Source organism: Dendrobium catenatum, unplaced genomic scaffold (genome assembly GCF_001605985.2).
Source record: "Dendrobium catenatum unplaced genomic scaffold, ASM160598v2 fragScaff_scaffold_266, whole genome shotgun sequence".
In the NCBI taxonomy this organism is placed as follows: domain Eukaryota; kingdom Viridiplantae; phylum Streptophyta; class Magnoliopsida; order Asparagales; family Orchidaceae; genus Dendrobium; species Dendrobium catenatum.
This window is the reverse complement of record NW_021318728.1, coordinates 701,255-715,236: the sequence shown is the minus strand read 5'-3', so window position 1 is coordinate 715,236 and position 13,982 is coordinate 701,255. Positions and strand designations below refer to the sequence as shown.

General features: G+C 39.0%; 1 protein-coding gene across 1 annotated transcript in view; it reads right to left on the bottom strand.

Annotated features, from left to right (window-relative positions):
* The window catches only part of LOC110103335 (sodium-dependent phosphate transport protein 1, chloroplastic), a 39,175-nt gene that overhangs the window by 1,751 nt on the left and 23,442 nt on the right, over positions 1-13,982 (bottom strand). Inside the window, exons 7-9 of the mRNA XM_020832005.2 lie at positions 10,761-10,898; positions 10,455-10,556; positions 9,676-9,741 (exon numbers count right to left, since the gene is read on the bottom strand). Of these exons, the coding sequence (XP_020687664.1) occupies positions 9,676-9,741; positions 10,455-10,556; positions 10,761-10,898 (306 nt within the window). The remainder of the gene's footprint in view (positions 1-9,675; positions 9,742-10,454; positions 10,557-10,760; positions 10,899-13,982) is intronic.

The window sequence follows — 13,982 nt, the reverse complement described above, 5'->3', positions numbered from 1 at the left end:
TAGAAAATATTATGAATGACCTTTCTTTATTAGATTTAAACGAGAATTTGACCTTTAATAAGACACAATGGAGAAAAAGGATTCATGTAGCCAACCCCACGTAGTGGAATAAAGGCTTGATGTTGTTGTTGTTGTTGTTGTAGGAACCATGCTATTGTGAAGCATGTGTCACTGTTATACATAGGGAGAAAATATGTGAGTAAATTTTGCTCGAGGGATACAATTTATTTTTAAGGCAGTGTCAAAATTTGCGGACGTAAAAAGACCTAAAAAGATTGGCTTGATTCTTAATAGAACACAATAGAGAAAAATAATTCATGTAGCCAACCCACATAGTGGGATAAAAGGCTTGATGTTGTTGTTGTTGTCGTCGTAAAAAATTGCGCACCTCATTCCACTAAGCTTGTCCTTATCTTAATTTTATTTCAAGTTGTATTAAAGCTTATTCCATAGCTTAAATTAAATTTATAAATCAAAATATTTAAATTTATATTAATAATCTTAGAGCAAATTATAATAAATGTCAAATCAACTAATTTGCCCATTTTAATAAATTCATCTTCATGTATTTAATGCGCCAAGCCAATCTCATTTACAAAAGTTATTTGATTTCCACTGGCGGATTTCATTAGTATTGAAGGGGTGATAATCTCTCATATTATTTTCAATTATAAGGAAAAATTGTTATGTTGGGATGATGTCTTTAAGGTAACCTAGATCACACAATTGAACAACTTATCTTCCATGTGTGTCTGGTTACAGAAAGAGTTTTGTTACAACAACATCAAACCTTTTATCCCACTATGTGGGGTTGGATACATGAATCCCTTTTCACCATTGTCTCCTATTAAGAGTCAAATTCTCATTTAAATCTAATAACAAAATCATTTCTAATACTTTCCAACCAATTCTTTTTAGGTCCACCTCTATCTTTCTTAATATAGACCGGATTTAATATATCTACTCTCCTAATAAGGTCATCAGAAGGCCAACGTTTAATGTGACCAAACCATTTAAGATGACTCTTTCTAATCTTATCTGCCACTAAAGCTATTTAAACCTTTTCACGCATATACCTGTCCCGCATCCTGTCTCTAAGTGTAAAGCCACTCATCCGCCAAAGCATCCTCATTTCTACAACACTTAACTTTATGCTTCTCTTCAAATGGCCAACATTTTGTGCCATAAAGAATTGTTAGTCTAGCAAAAAAGAGTTTTGTTAGGAAAAAAATTTCATGTCTAATCAAACGCAACTTTAACACAACGTCAATCTTAATGTGACCTAGAAGAGCCATATGGAAGCCTAATTTGACTCAACTTAATTGAAACAACATTGAAACAAGCTTAAAAGGGTGCGAACAAACTTTTTATTAATTTCAAAGCATTGTGTCAAGTTCATATATATAGTTAGAACGCACAAGAGCTCAAAAGGCCTTGAACCTACAAACTAAGGCTGCAAACACAGCTTGAGGGATACATGCAAGTATGTGATAGGAAGTACTTGAGTTCGCAAGTAATCCTATCAGATCTACTTTAGTTCGCAAGCAACCCTAATGTGAAATTGATAAAAACAGCGAGAATACCCAAGATCGGAGATGAAACAACCAGGAAAATAATAGAGCTTTATTAAATACTCAAAGCAAAATAAGCTAGAAGAAAATATACAATTGATCCTCTATTCGAGAGGAGGATCGTCTCTCCCAAATCTCTAGACAAGAGTCTAGAGTCCAAGATGCCAAAGAGACTACAAAAGGACAATAACCAAAGCATGCCATAACACTTCCCCCTCATACCTATTAATAGCCTCATCCCTAGCCATAACCACCCCTCCCCTCTCCAAAAATAATATTTTTAATTAAATCAAAAAGGCGTGGACCACTTTCCTAAAATAATATTTTTAATTAAATCAAATAAGTGTGGGCCCCTAGGCTAGGCGGCAAACCAAGGGAGGCAGTTTGAACCGCCTCCTGTAGACTATTGCCGGCCCAGGTGGAGCCGGCTGGGTCGGTTCTGGATGAACCGACCTATCAATACCACCCTCCCAAAGAACCACCTTGTCCTCAAGGTGGAAGGAAGGAAACTGATGCTTCATCTGCTCATAAGGTTCTCAGGTTGCCTCATAATCTGGAAGATCCTTCCAATTGATTAACACCTCTTTTATCCCTCCCTCTTCCTGGCGCAACCCTTGTAACTCACAGGGTTCCAAAAGCACTACTAAGTATTCTGTTAAAGTGACTGGCAACTCCGATTCGGCTAGACAATCTCCAATAGCTCTTTTTATCTGAGATACATGGAATATTGGGTGTATAGTTGTTGTTGGTGGTAGATTCAGCAGATATGCTACCGCCCATTTTTCTTTCAATACTTCATAAGGTCCAAAGTACCTTGGAGCGAGCTTCTCATTCCTCCTGATGGCCACTGTCTTCTGTCCGTAGGATCAGAGTTTTAAGAAGACATTCTCCCTAACTTCAAACTGGACATCCTTCATATGTCCATCAGCTTATTTTTTTTATAATCTGTTAAGCTCTCAGTAGATGTTTCTTTAGTTCTTCTAACACTCTGTCTCTTTCCTCCAAGTATTCTTCTACTGAAGAAATAGGAGTGCTTCTACTCACAACGTGCACCAAGTGAGGAGGATCTCTTCCGTACAACACCTTGAAGGGGGTCATCTGAGAAGCAGAATGATAAGAGGTGTTGTACCAATATTCTGCCCATGACAGCCACTTGGCTCATAACTTAGGTTTCTCTAACACAAAGCACCTCAGATAGGTCTCCAAGCTCCTGTTAACCACTTCTGTTTGGTCATCTGTCTGTGGGTGGTAGGCAGTACTCCTCTTTAGAATTGTTCCTTATAATCTGAACAACTCCCTCCAGAAATGGTTGAGGAATATCTTGTATCTATCTAATACTATTGCCTCTGGTACTCCATATAATCTGACTATTTCCCTGATGAAAGTTGTTGCCACTATTGTTGTAGTGTAGGGGTTCCATAAAAGAATGAAGTGTGCGTACTTGTTGAGTCTATCCACCACTACCATAATGACTATGAATCATTCTTATTTTGGTAGACCACTTATAAAATCCATGGACACTTCCTCCCATACCCTATTTGGAAGTGCTAATGGTTGTAGCAATCCCCCCAAAACCATTGCCAGGTACTTGTTTCTCTGGCATACCTCACATCTGACCACCATGTCCTCCACATCCTTATGCATTCCCTTCCAATATAACTCAGCTACCAGTCTTCTGTATATCTTTTGTACTCCTGAATGGCCTCCAACTACACTTCCATGAAATTCTTGTAGTAGATTGGGAACGTGGAATCGTGGATAGAAGTTCTTTTCATCACAAATCTTCCTTGATGTAAGAGTCTCCTCTCCCCAAGTGAGTATCCTGGATGGCTACTGGGATCTTTTACCAAATCCTCCCTAATCCTCCTCAACCCTTCATCCTGCATACTTTCTTCCTTGATTACCTCCCAATCCACCATTAGTGGCACCGAGATTGCTATCCCCTGTAATTCCCTCACATGCCTTGATAAAGTGTTGACCGCTTTATTTTCCAATCCAGGCCTATACTGAATCTCAAAATCATAGCCAAGGAGTTTGGATAACCACCTCTGATGTTCCTCAATCACCATTCTTTGATGGAGCAGGTATTTTAAACTCCGCTGATCTGTTCTAACAATGAAGTGCCTACCAAATAGGTAGGGTCGTCATTTCTAAATGCCTAGTACAATCGCCATCAACTCTCTCTCATATATTGATTGCAGCTAAGCTCTAGTCGACAAGGTTTGGCTGAAATATGCTATAGGTCTGTGGTTCTGCATGAGTACCGCCCCCAACCCATATCCGGATGCATCGGTCTCTACTACAAAAATCTAGTTGAAATCTAGAAGAGCTAAAATTGGGACTATAGTCATAGTTTCTTTTAATTTCTCAAAGGCTTGTGTTGCCTCCTCTCCCCACAAGAAGTTGTCCTTCTTTAGTTGCTCGGTTACGAGTCTTGATATGGTATTGTATCCCCTTACGAACCTTCGATAGTAATCTGTCAGTCCTAGGAAACCCCTCAACTCTCGCAAGTTCCGAGGTATAGGCCACTTCTGCATAGCCTCAATTTTGGTTTGCTCGACTGCCACCCCTTCTTGGGAGACCACGTGCCCCAGGTACTCTACACTAATATGTGCGAAGCTGCATTTCTTCAGGTTCGCCCTAAGCTAATGCTCCTGGAGGACTCCAAAGACCGTCCTTTAAGTGCTCCAAATGCTCCTCCGTTGTTTGGCTATATATAAGTATGTCATCAAAGAAAACTACGACAAACCTCCGAAGGTATGGCTTGAATACCCGATTCATTAGAGACTGGAAGGTAGCAGCGGCATTTGTAAGCCCAAAGGGCATCACTAAGAATTCGTAGTGCCCTTTGTGTGTCCGGAATGCCATCTTCTGAATATCCCCCTCCATTCATATTTAATGGTAGCCTGATTTCAAGTCCATTTTGCAAAACACCTTTGCTCCATGTAGCTCATCCAATAATTCATCATCACTGGAATGGAAAACTTATCTAGCATAATCTCCTTATTTAATGCCCTATAATCCACACATAACCTCCAGCTTCCATCTTTTTTTCTTAACCAGCAAGACTGGACTAGAGAATGGACTTACACTAGGCCTTATGATGCCTTCCTTCAACATTTCCCTGATAAGCTTCTCAATCTCATCCTTTTGAATTTAGGGGTAGCGGTATGGTCGTACGCTAATTGGTGATACCCCTTCCTTCAAAATGATTGCATGCTCCTAATCTCTGAGGGGTGGTAAGCCTTGAGGTGGCTAGAAGATTTCCTTGAATTGTTGTATGATTGGTTGTACTACAAGAGGGATTCCTCCTCCCCCCACACTAATCCCCTCCAGGCATTGCAATTCCACCAAATATTCTCCCCCTGCCTCCTGTATGCTCCTTATCTTGGATTTGAGAGATACTCCAGCTCTCGACAGTCCTGCATCGCCCTGGATCACCATTCTTCTTCCTTCCACCACTAATTCTATTCTTAGAGCCCCCCCAATTGACCTTAGTATCTCCCATAGTCTGTAGCCACTTCATCCACATGATGACGTCGGAGCTTCCCAATTCTAAGGGAAGAAAATCCTCCCTTACCTACAGCCCTTGTATAATCAGCACTACTCCCCTACAAACTCTCATACCCATCTCCACTTTTCCCGTGCCCATCATCACCCCATAACCACCCGTATCCACTAACCTCATCCCCAACAGATCTACAATCTAGGTGGAGATGAAATTGTGGGTTGCCCCACTATCTATCAACACTACTACCTCTTTATCAGTTATTTCTCCCTTCACCTTCATAGTGTGATTCAGAGTGAATCCTACTACTGAGTTTAGGGAGACTTTCGCCATATCTAGATGCATTTTCTCCTCTTCCTCCATTTCTAAACCACTTCCACCTCCATGTCATCTTCCTTGTCATCACAGACGGTGAGAACCTGAAGAGTTAGGTCATTGCACCTATGCACTGGTATGTACTTCTCATCACACCTAAAGCACAACCCATTTGGCTCTTTTCTCTTGTACCTCTTTTTCATTTAACATTTTGAAATTTCCCCCATTTCCTCCTCTGCCGACCTTTTCCTTAGGTACTTCCTTCAGACTCCCTGGTGCTGGTCCCTTGGATGGTAAAAATGTGGTTGTCATCCTATAGGACCCTCCTGAGTTGCTCCCCTTCGCCACTCTCTCCATCTTCTTTTGATCTTCTATCAACTGTGCTACTTCCATGGTTTTTCCCATGTTTCTTAGCTCCAATACTCTTACTACTGCCCGGATTTCCGATTTAAGCCCTTTCATCCAGTTTCCTTCCAGTACTGTCTCTGATAGCCGGTCCAATCTGCTGGTTAAGTACTCGAACATGTCTCGATAGTCTGTCACAATTCCCTCCTATGTTAAGGCAAAGAATTGCTCATAGAAATCTCATCCCTTATTGGTTCGTAAATGCTCGAGTAAGCATTCTTTAAATTTTCTCCAAGTCTGGATGGGCTCCCTCATGTCCCTCCATTGGTACCATACCAACGTCTTTCCTTCCAAACATAGTCCAGCCGCGGTCAGCTTCTCTTCTTCTATCAACCCATTGACGGCGAAATATCATTCTACCTTGTAGATCCAGCCATGACCGTCCACTCCTTTGAAGAAGGGCATCTTCAATTTTCTCACCTTTTGATCACACCCGTTCCCACGAAATCCACCATAACCTCCAAATCCACGATGAGGAAGTGCTCCCAGTTATCACGATCTTCCCTTCGGTGATTATACCTACCTCTCGTATCAGATTCCCCTCTTCCTCTTTCAAAATCAGCATCTTGGTAGTAGAAATCCTCTCTTTCCTGGAAATTCAGCAGCCCTTCGGTTGAACTCCGGTGCTTATCTCTTCCCTAGAAAGTGGTTCTAGAGGAGGCATGCCTTCTTCACCCTCCAAATTTTCTACATCCGGATTTTCCCTTCCCCTAAACAGGTTAGGGTTTCCCCTTCTTCATGGTCACCGCTAGTCCCCCTTGCTTCCGATGCTGCCGGAGCGATATTCACCTCAAGTAATTTCTTTAACATCTCCTTCATGATGGCGAACTTTCCTTCCATCCTTTCGTTGTTGGTAGAAATCTGATATTGTAAATAAAAAAATCTTCCCTCCAAATCATTTTTGAGTTGTCTAATTTCTCCTTCCAAAACTTAAACCTTCTTTCCGGCCATCTTCCTTCCTATGAATCGTAAGAAGTTTGTCTTCCAAATGTGAAATCACCACTGAAATTTCAGCCGCCGTTGGTCCCAAGACAACGCTCTGATACTAATTTAATAGGAAGTACTTGAGTTCGCAAGTAATCTTATCGGATCTATTTGAGTTCGCAAGCAACCCTAATGCGACATTGGTAAAAACAGCGAGAATATCCAAGCTCAGATATGAAACAACCAAGAAAACAATAGAACTTTATTAAATACTCAAAGCAAAATAAACTAGAAGAAAAGATACAATTGATCCTCTATTCGAGAGGAGGATCGTCTCTCCCAAATCTCTAGACAAGAGTCTAGAGCCCAAGACGCCAAAGAGACTACAAGAGGACAATAACCAAAGCTTGACCTAACCCTTCCCCCTCATACCTATTTATAGCCTTCATCCCTAGCCATAACCACCCCTCCCCTTTCCAAAAATAATAGTTTTAATTAAATCAAATAGGTGTGGGCTTCTTTCCTAAAATAATATTTTTTAATTAAATCAAATACGCGTGGGCCCCTAGGCTAGGCGGCAAACCAAGGGAGGCAGTTTGAACCGCCTCCTATAGACTATTACCAGCCCAGGTGGGGCTGGCTGGGTAGGTTCTAGATGAACCGACCTATCAATATGATAATTTTTTTAGAAACCACGACCTCACTATCATCTTTCACGCATGATCTAAGGTTGCCGACAAGAAGTATATTGGTGGCCTCTATTATAATTAGCATTTGCTCATTCATGCACTATTCATTTCGGAAGTTGAGAACTTTTATAAATCACTACTATGTTGCATCATTTGTGAGTCACTCATAACTAAACGCTTATCAATGAGAGGAAAAGATAATTATTAAATTTTATGGACATTGATAACTGAATCTATTTAATCTGAATTAGGATGTAATTTAGGGTTAGAATTATTAGTGCCAATTTGCTTGTTGAAACATCAATCGTTCACCACCAACATGCACATAGCATCTTCACCAACTACAAAGTATTATTGGATTAAAAATCAATGACATTACTAAAGGCGGCTGCTATTGACCAACTAGGGGTGCAAACGAGTTGAGTCGAGCACGAGTCAGAGGGTATTTGAGTCGAGCTCATTGTCAAATACCGAGCTCGAGCTCCAACTTGAGAATTGCACGTCGCGGTGCTCCAACTTGGCTCTATGAGGCAAACATAATAGTTTTCTTTCTCGTTTTTCACTAAGGGTTGCGCCCCTTAGCAATTGTAGTGCATCTCTTGGTTTGTTAAAGCTTGACCTAACCCTTCCCCCTCATACCTATTTATAGCCTTCATCCCTAGCCATAACCACCCCTCCCCTTTCCAAAAATAATAGTTTTAATTAAATCAAATAGGTGTGGGCTTCTTTCCTAAAATAATATTTTTTAATTAAATCAAATACGCGTGGGCCCCTAGGCTAGGCGGCAAACCAAGGGAGGCAGTTTGAACCGCCTCCTATAGACTATTACCAGCCCAGGTGGGGCTGGCTGGGTAGGTTCTAGATGAACCGACCTATCAATATGATAATTTTTTTAGAAACCACGACCTCACTATCATCTTTCACGCATGATCTAAGGTTGCCGACAAGAAGTATATTGGTGGCCTCTATTATAATTAGCATTTGCTCATTCATGCACTATTCATTTCGGAAGTTGAGAACTTTTATAAATCACTACTATGTTGCATCATTTGTGAGTCACTCATAACTAAACGCTTATCAATGAGAGGAAAAGATAATTATTAAATTTTATGGACATTGATAACTGAATCTATTTAATCTGAATTAGGATGTAATTTAGGGTTAGAATTATTAGTGCCAATTTGCTTGTTGAAACATCAATCGTTCACCACCAACATGCACATAGCATCTTCACCAACTACAAAGTATTATTGGATTAAAAATCAATGACATTACTAAAGGCGGCTGCTATTGACCAACTAGGGGTGCAAACGAGTTGAGTCGAGCACGAGTCAGAGGGTATTTGAGTCGAGCTCATTGTCAAATACCGAGCTCGAGCTCCAACTTGAGAATTGCACGTCGCGGTGCTCCAACTTGGCTCTATGAGGCAAACATAATAGTTTTCTTTCTCGTTTTTCACTAAGGGTTGCGCCCCTTAGCAATTGTAGTGCATCTCTTGGTTTGTTCTTGTGTAAGAATGGTGCTAAAGAGAAGAGAGACAAAGAGAGAGTGCCAGAGAGAAGAGAGATATGTATCATTTCTCCCAATTTTCATAATGAATTTCTTGGTGTGGTGTGACACCGTGGTTTTTTTTCCGGTTTCGAGTAATCCACATTAAATCCTAATGTTCTTTCCTTTCCATTGCAATTCTCTATTTCTTATTTGTTTCGTTGCGTGGTTCACTTCTCCCCAACAAATTTAATCCCCCTTCATTCTTGATTGTTGTAAACCAATAGTTTTCTTGCATCAAGTTTTTTTTTTTTTTTTTTTTTTTTTTGAGTTTTTTAGAGTGTTTCATTATTTTGATTTTGAGTTTATTATTTTGAGTAAACCTGATAGAGATAAAAGAAAAAAAAATAGAGAGAGAGAAAGAGGTGGGAGATAATTATTGAGAGCTCCTATTGTACTGCAGTTTTTCTGTTCTCTAGTGGAACTACCATCAATCTATGTGATCATAGATGTAAGATTGTTAAATCGAACTATATAGATATTGGAGTCATTTTTTTGGTACTTGGCTTTTTTTTATAATTGCTTTATAATTCATCATATCTACTTTAAGGTCAATGTCTTTGTGTAAAAGTTAGGTCTGATTTATTTTCTTAACAAATGCGTCTCTAAGAACAAGCGAGTACTTAGGGAACCATCGTGAACATAATGGCATATTCGTAGTAGCAAAAATATTCTATGGCCTAATTAGACAAAGATGACTACATTTGGAGCTTACCGAATAGCGTGGTCCAATGTCTTGGTGATTAGAATATAAGCCTGACTGTGAAAATGCATCACTACCCTGCAAACGAACAAATGAATGGGGATCATTTTTTCAGTAAAACTTGATAAAGTAATTGCTAGAAGTTAAAATGCAAGCAATTTACAGTAGAAAATAATATTAGGCACCAAGCAACAAGCTCCAATGCTTTTCCCGGATGCTACTTTCATAATTTACAAGGCCAAAAGTGAAGCAAACAACCTTATTTGAGGGTAAAGGTTATGGGTGTGAGCTCTAGCTCAGGTAGCATGCTCCTTTAAGCGACATGCATAGCAGGTAGTATGTTTCTCAACTCCATGTATGTTGTCATAGGAGTATTTCTAGCCTAAAATATATGAAATATATTTCAACCCTTAAAAAAAATGATGTTATCAAAGAATTAGGGTTTAATATAGAAAAATAATAATATTCTAATCCCAGATGACTAACGGCTCAATGGTCAAGGTTAGCTCCACTGTGTTCAAAAATGACATAATCAAACTAAGGCTTCATTTGGGACGGTTTTTTTATTGCTTCTTAAAGTTGCTTTCGAGTACAAAAATTAAAATTTTTATAAAAAAAAACCGATTTAAGAAGCAGCAAGAAAGCCGTCCCAAATGATGCCTAAGTTGAAAGGGAATAAAATATGGATAAATAATTAACCCAAGAAAACAGAAGAACGAGTGAAAGAGATAAAAAATTCATTTGCGAAAAATCATCAAGAATCCAAACACTTGATCACAAGTTTAACATACCTGACTGCAGGCCATGCAAAACACAGCTAATAGTGGACTATTAATATGGCTGAGTTGTGTAAGAAAGAATGCGGGTCCCAGAAAGCCTATTGACTGCATTATCTGCATTTGGGTAATAAGACATTATTAGTATGCCGATAAGTTTCAACACAACATTAATAAACAATAACCATAACATTAAAACTTTCATGAAATCAATTTATCAACATGTGAAATACATGAAAAAGATTGAATAGGTACAACACTAATAAGGGAGATGAAGAAGAACAAGTTCTCTATGGTTCAGATCGTACATATCAAACTTACTTTTCGAACTGTTGTTATAGAGAACCCTTTGGCAACCAGTGTATCTGCAATCCAACCTCCTATGTTTGCGGAAGCAGCCATGGTTAACCATGGTAACACGCAAAATAAGCCAGATTCGGTGAGATTAAACTTCAAAACCTGGGGCAAGCCAATCAAAAATAGAGATTTATTGTCCTTCCCGTAGCTGATTTTCCTACAGGATCATCTCATTTACAATAATATCATTAAAAATATATCTTAAATGTACCATTCTAATCAAACAAGTCATTCTAGTTAATTTGCAAATATTTTCCAATATACAAAACTTGAACTAAACTGTATAACTAGAGATGACACAAAAGAATGCAATGCAGAACTTTTTATCCTTCACACTAAATATGAAAACCAAAATTGCGTATTTGATCCTCTCAAGTTCATAGAAATGGTTCTAAACGTTAACAACATATCTAATAAAACTTTTGCTAATATCTCCTTTCATTTGATTAATCCATTTTCTAAGATAAAGTTGATGTCTCAATTTTGCAATTCTATAATCTTGCTAAGCACTTGGCTTCCTATAAAATGAGCCCCTGATTAAGAGCTTGAGGTGGATGACAGCAGTCAACAGATCACGTCCTCCTTAAGAAGGAAAAACTTCTGCCCAAAAGAACACAAATCCCTTGCAGAAACTACTTGATAGAGAATATTAGAAAATAATTTCTAGTTCCAGTGTTTAAAAACAAAATAATGTCCAAGATTGTTATGACCATAGGGAAAAAAACTTAGGAATCACATATTGAAGTTAAGAAGATAATGAAATATAGGCTTAGAAAAATTACATCGATATTGAAGAATCACTTTGATTTATGCCAGGAAAATTAACTATGGAGGTGATTATCATGTAAAAAAAAATTAATTAAAAAAAATGTTAAAAGCAAATAAAGGATCATCATATGTTTTTATTGATCTCCAAAAGGCATGTGATCTACTACCATAAAAATTGATTTGATACACATTCTAAAAAAAGGGTCAATCGTATGTTGAATTTATTAAAAATGTAGATGATGAAGCATTTTCTAGTATTAGTAATAGTTGTGGGTAACTAAAAGTTTCTCACGTCATGGATTAGCATCAAATTTGTACATTTTTGTCATGGTAATGAAGATGCTTAAAAGATAATGGAAGCAAGGTATGGTTCATGCTACCGTGAGGTCCGAAAATTCGCATCCCTACTACCTCCACTCTTTAAGGAGAGTTTTAACGAATTAAGTTCTGACTTCTGAGGTAAATTCTCTAATCGCAGATTGGGTTTAAAATAAGATACTACTCAAAAGATTTCGCCCTCATTTTGCGAGGACATCAGATCTGAGTTCAGGTTTCCTATAAGCACGAGCCTCTATAGTTAATTACTCATCCTGATAACAAGAGAGAACTTTCGATTAAGGCTAGTTGTCAAACAGATACGTAGAGGTACGTGTTATCTGGTGTATAATAGCAGCATGTGTTTAGGTGTTTGAGAATTTGATATTTAAAATTAGAAATTTCATCACCCTACACTTAAAGTGGAAGTTATGGGGAAAGAATGATGGACCCGATCAAGATCCCATGGTTTTGTTGTCCGAGGTCATCATGGTCCCTAATCTACTTAGTCAAAGGAGATAGTCGACCCAACCTGACAGAAGGATCCTTGTCGGCAGTCATGGGTTGCTTCGTCCAAAGGTACCTCGTAGATCTGAGGTGAATACTTTTCTAAAGGGACAAATTTGAATCCACCTTAGCTAACAGAGGGCTTTATGCCTTATCGATTATATCATATTGATTCATGTCTCAAACCTCCAATATTCTTAAGCCCACGCTGCTACTATATGCCAGATAACACGTATCTCTACATATCTGATTGATGACTAGCCTTAATCGAAAGTTCTCTCTTGTGATCGGGAGGGGTAATTAACTATAGGGGCTTACGCCTATAGGAAACTAGAACTCAAATCATAAAGTCCTTACAAAATGAGGGAAAAATATCTGGGTAGTGTCTTATCTACAAACCCATCTGTCTTCCCAAAATTTACTCCAAAACTTAATTCAGTTAAAACTCCCATGAAGAAAAAGCAAGCGTGCGGAAATTACACCGTAAAACCCATCTGCATTTATTAGATTCATATTGACTAATATATTGCGGCCATCCTTATTTAATGTTAATACTAATTGTGACAAGTAATTATAAATGTTACACATGAATCTAACCAAAAAAAGTTAAAAAAATAATGTGAGATCAACTCAAATTAAATGTCGCATGCCTCTCTGGAGTCGAAATCCTGCGATGATCTCTGCTCAAATCTCCGGAAATTACGCCGTAAATCCCGCTGAAATTATCGCTTATCTTGTTTGAATGCTACGCTTCCTTGTTAAAATGAAAGGAAAGAAGGGTTCGTGGTTGATTTTTGTTGTTTTGATCCCACGCGCAAAGATTGGAAGAGTTCTGATCCCTTGAAGCTTTTCAGAGTTCGTTTCCCTCAATCTCTTCTCCTACCCATCCATCTATAGACCCCACTCCAAGTCAAGCTAACTTCCAACCCCACTTTTCTTGCTTCATGATCCCAAACCCACAAGCCGAAGCCTGTCTCCAAGTTGTAAATCCCTTCAATCTCCATTCAGATCTGCTCAAAGCCCGTCACTTTCTCCTTCCGCTACTCCCTCATAGTGCTCTCCATCCACAGCAGCTGATTGAGGCCTCTTACCTTTTCTCACCAGTCAAAATCCCCAACAACAACTTCTCGAGAAGCCTCGGACGCAGGAGTCTCCTGCACCTGCAACTAGCCGAGCAATCCTTGCTCGCTGTGGTTGCCGAAATCCTCCAGGTCTTCGTTTGAGCTACCATCATCTGCTCCACCTAAACTAGCCGCACCTCCCTTGACTTCACAAAGAATCGTCCAGCTGAACTGCTCTGAGTATGTGACCTCTCCCTAGCAGGCAAGTTTATTTCTAAAACCTACTTTTCAGATGAAGGTTGGTTTTCCAAAATTCGAGCCTCAGAAGGTGTAGGACATTGGAAAATAACCTCCATGTCCTCAAAACATTGCCTAAACTTGATCATGTCCCTAGGAGAAAAGCGGGACTGATCAAAAGACAACTGCAAATGATCACCAAATTTGAAAATCAGTCTGTCTTCCATTTCTGACTCACTGAATTCTCAAACAACTCAATCTCAAAAGTTTCCCTAAAATTCAAAATTCTCTATATCAA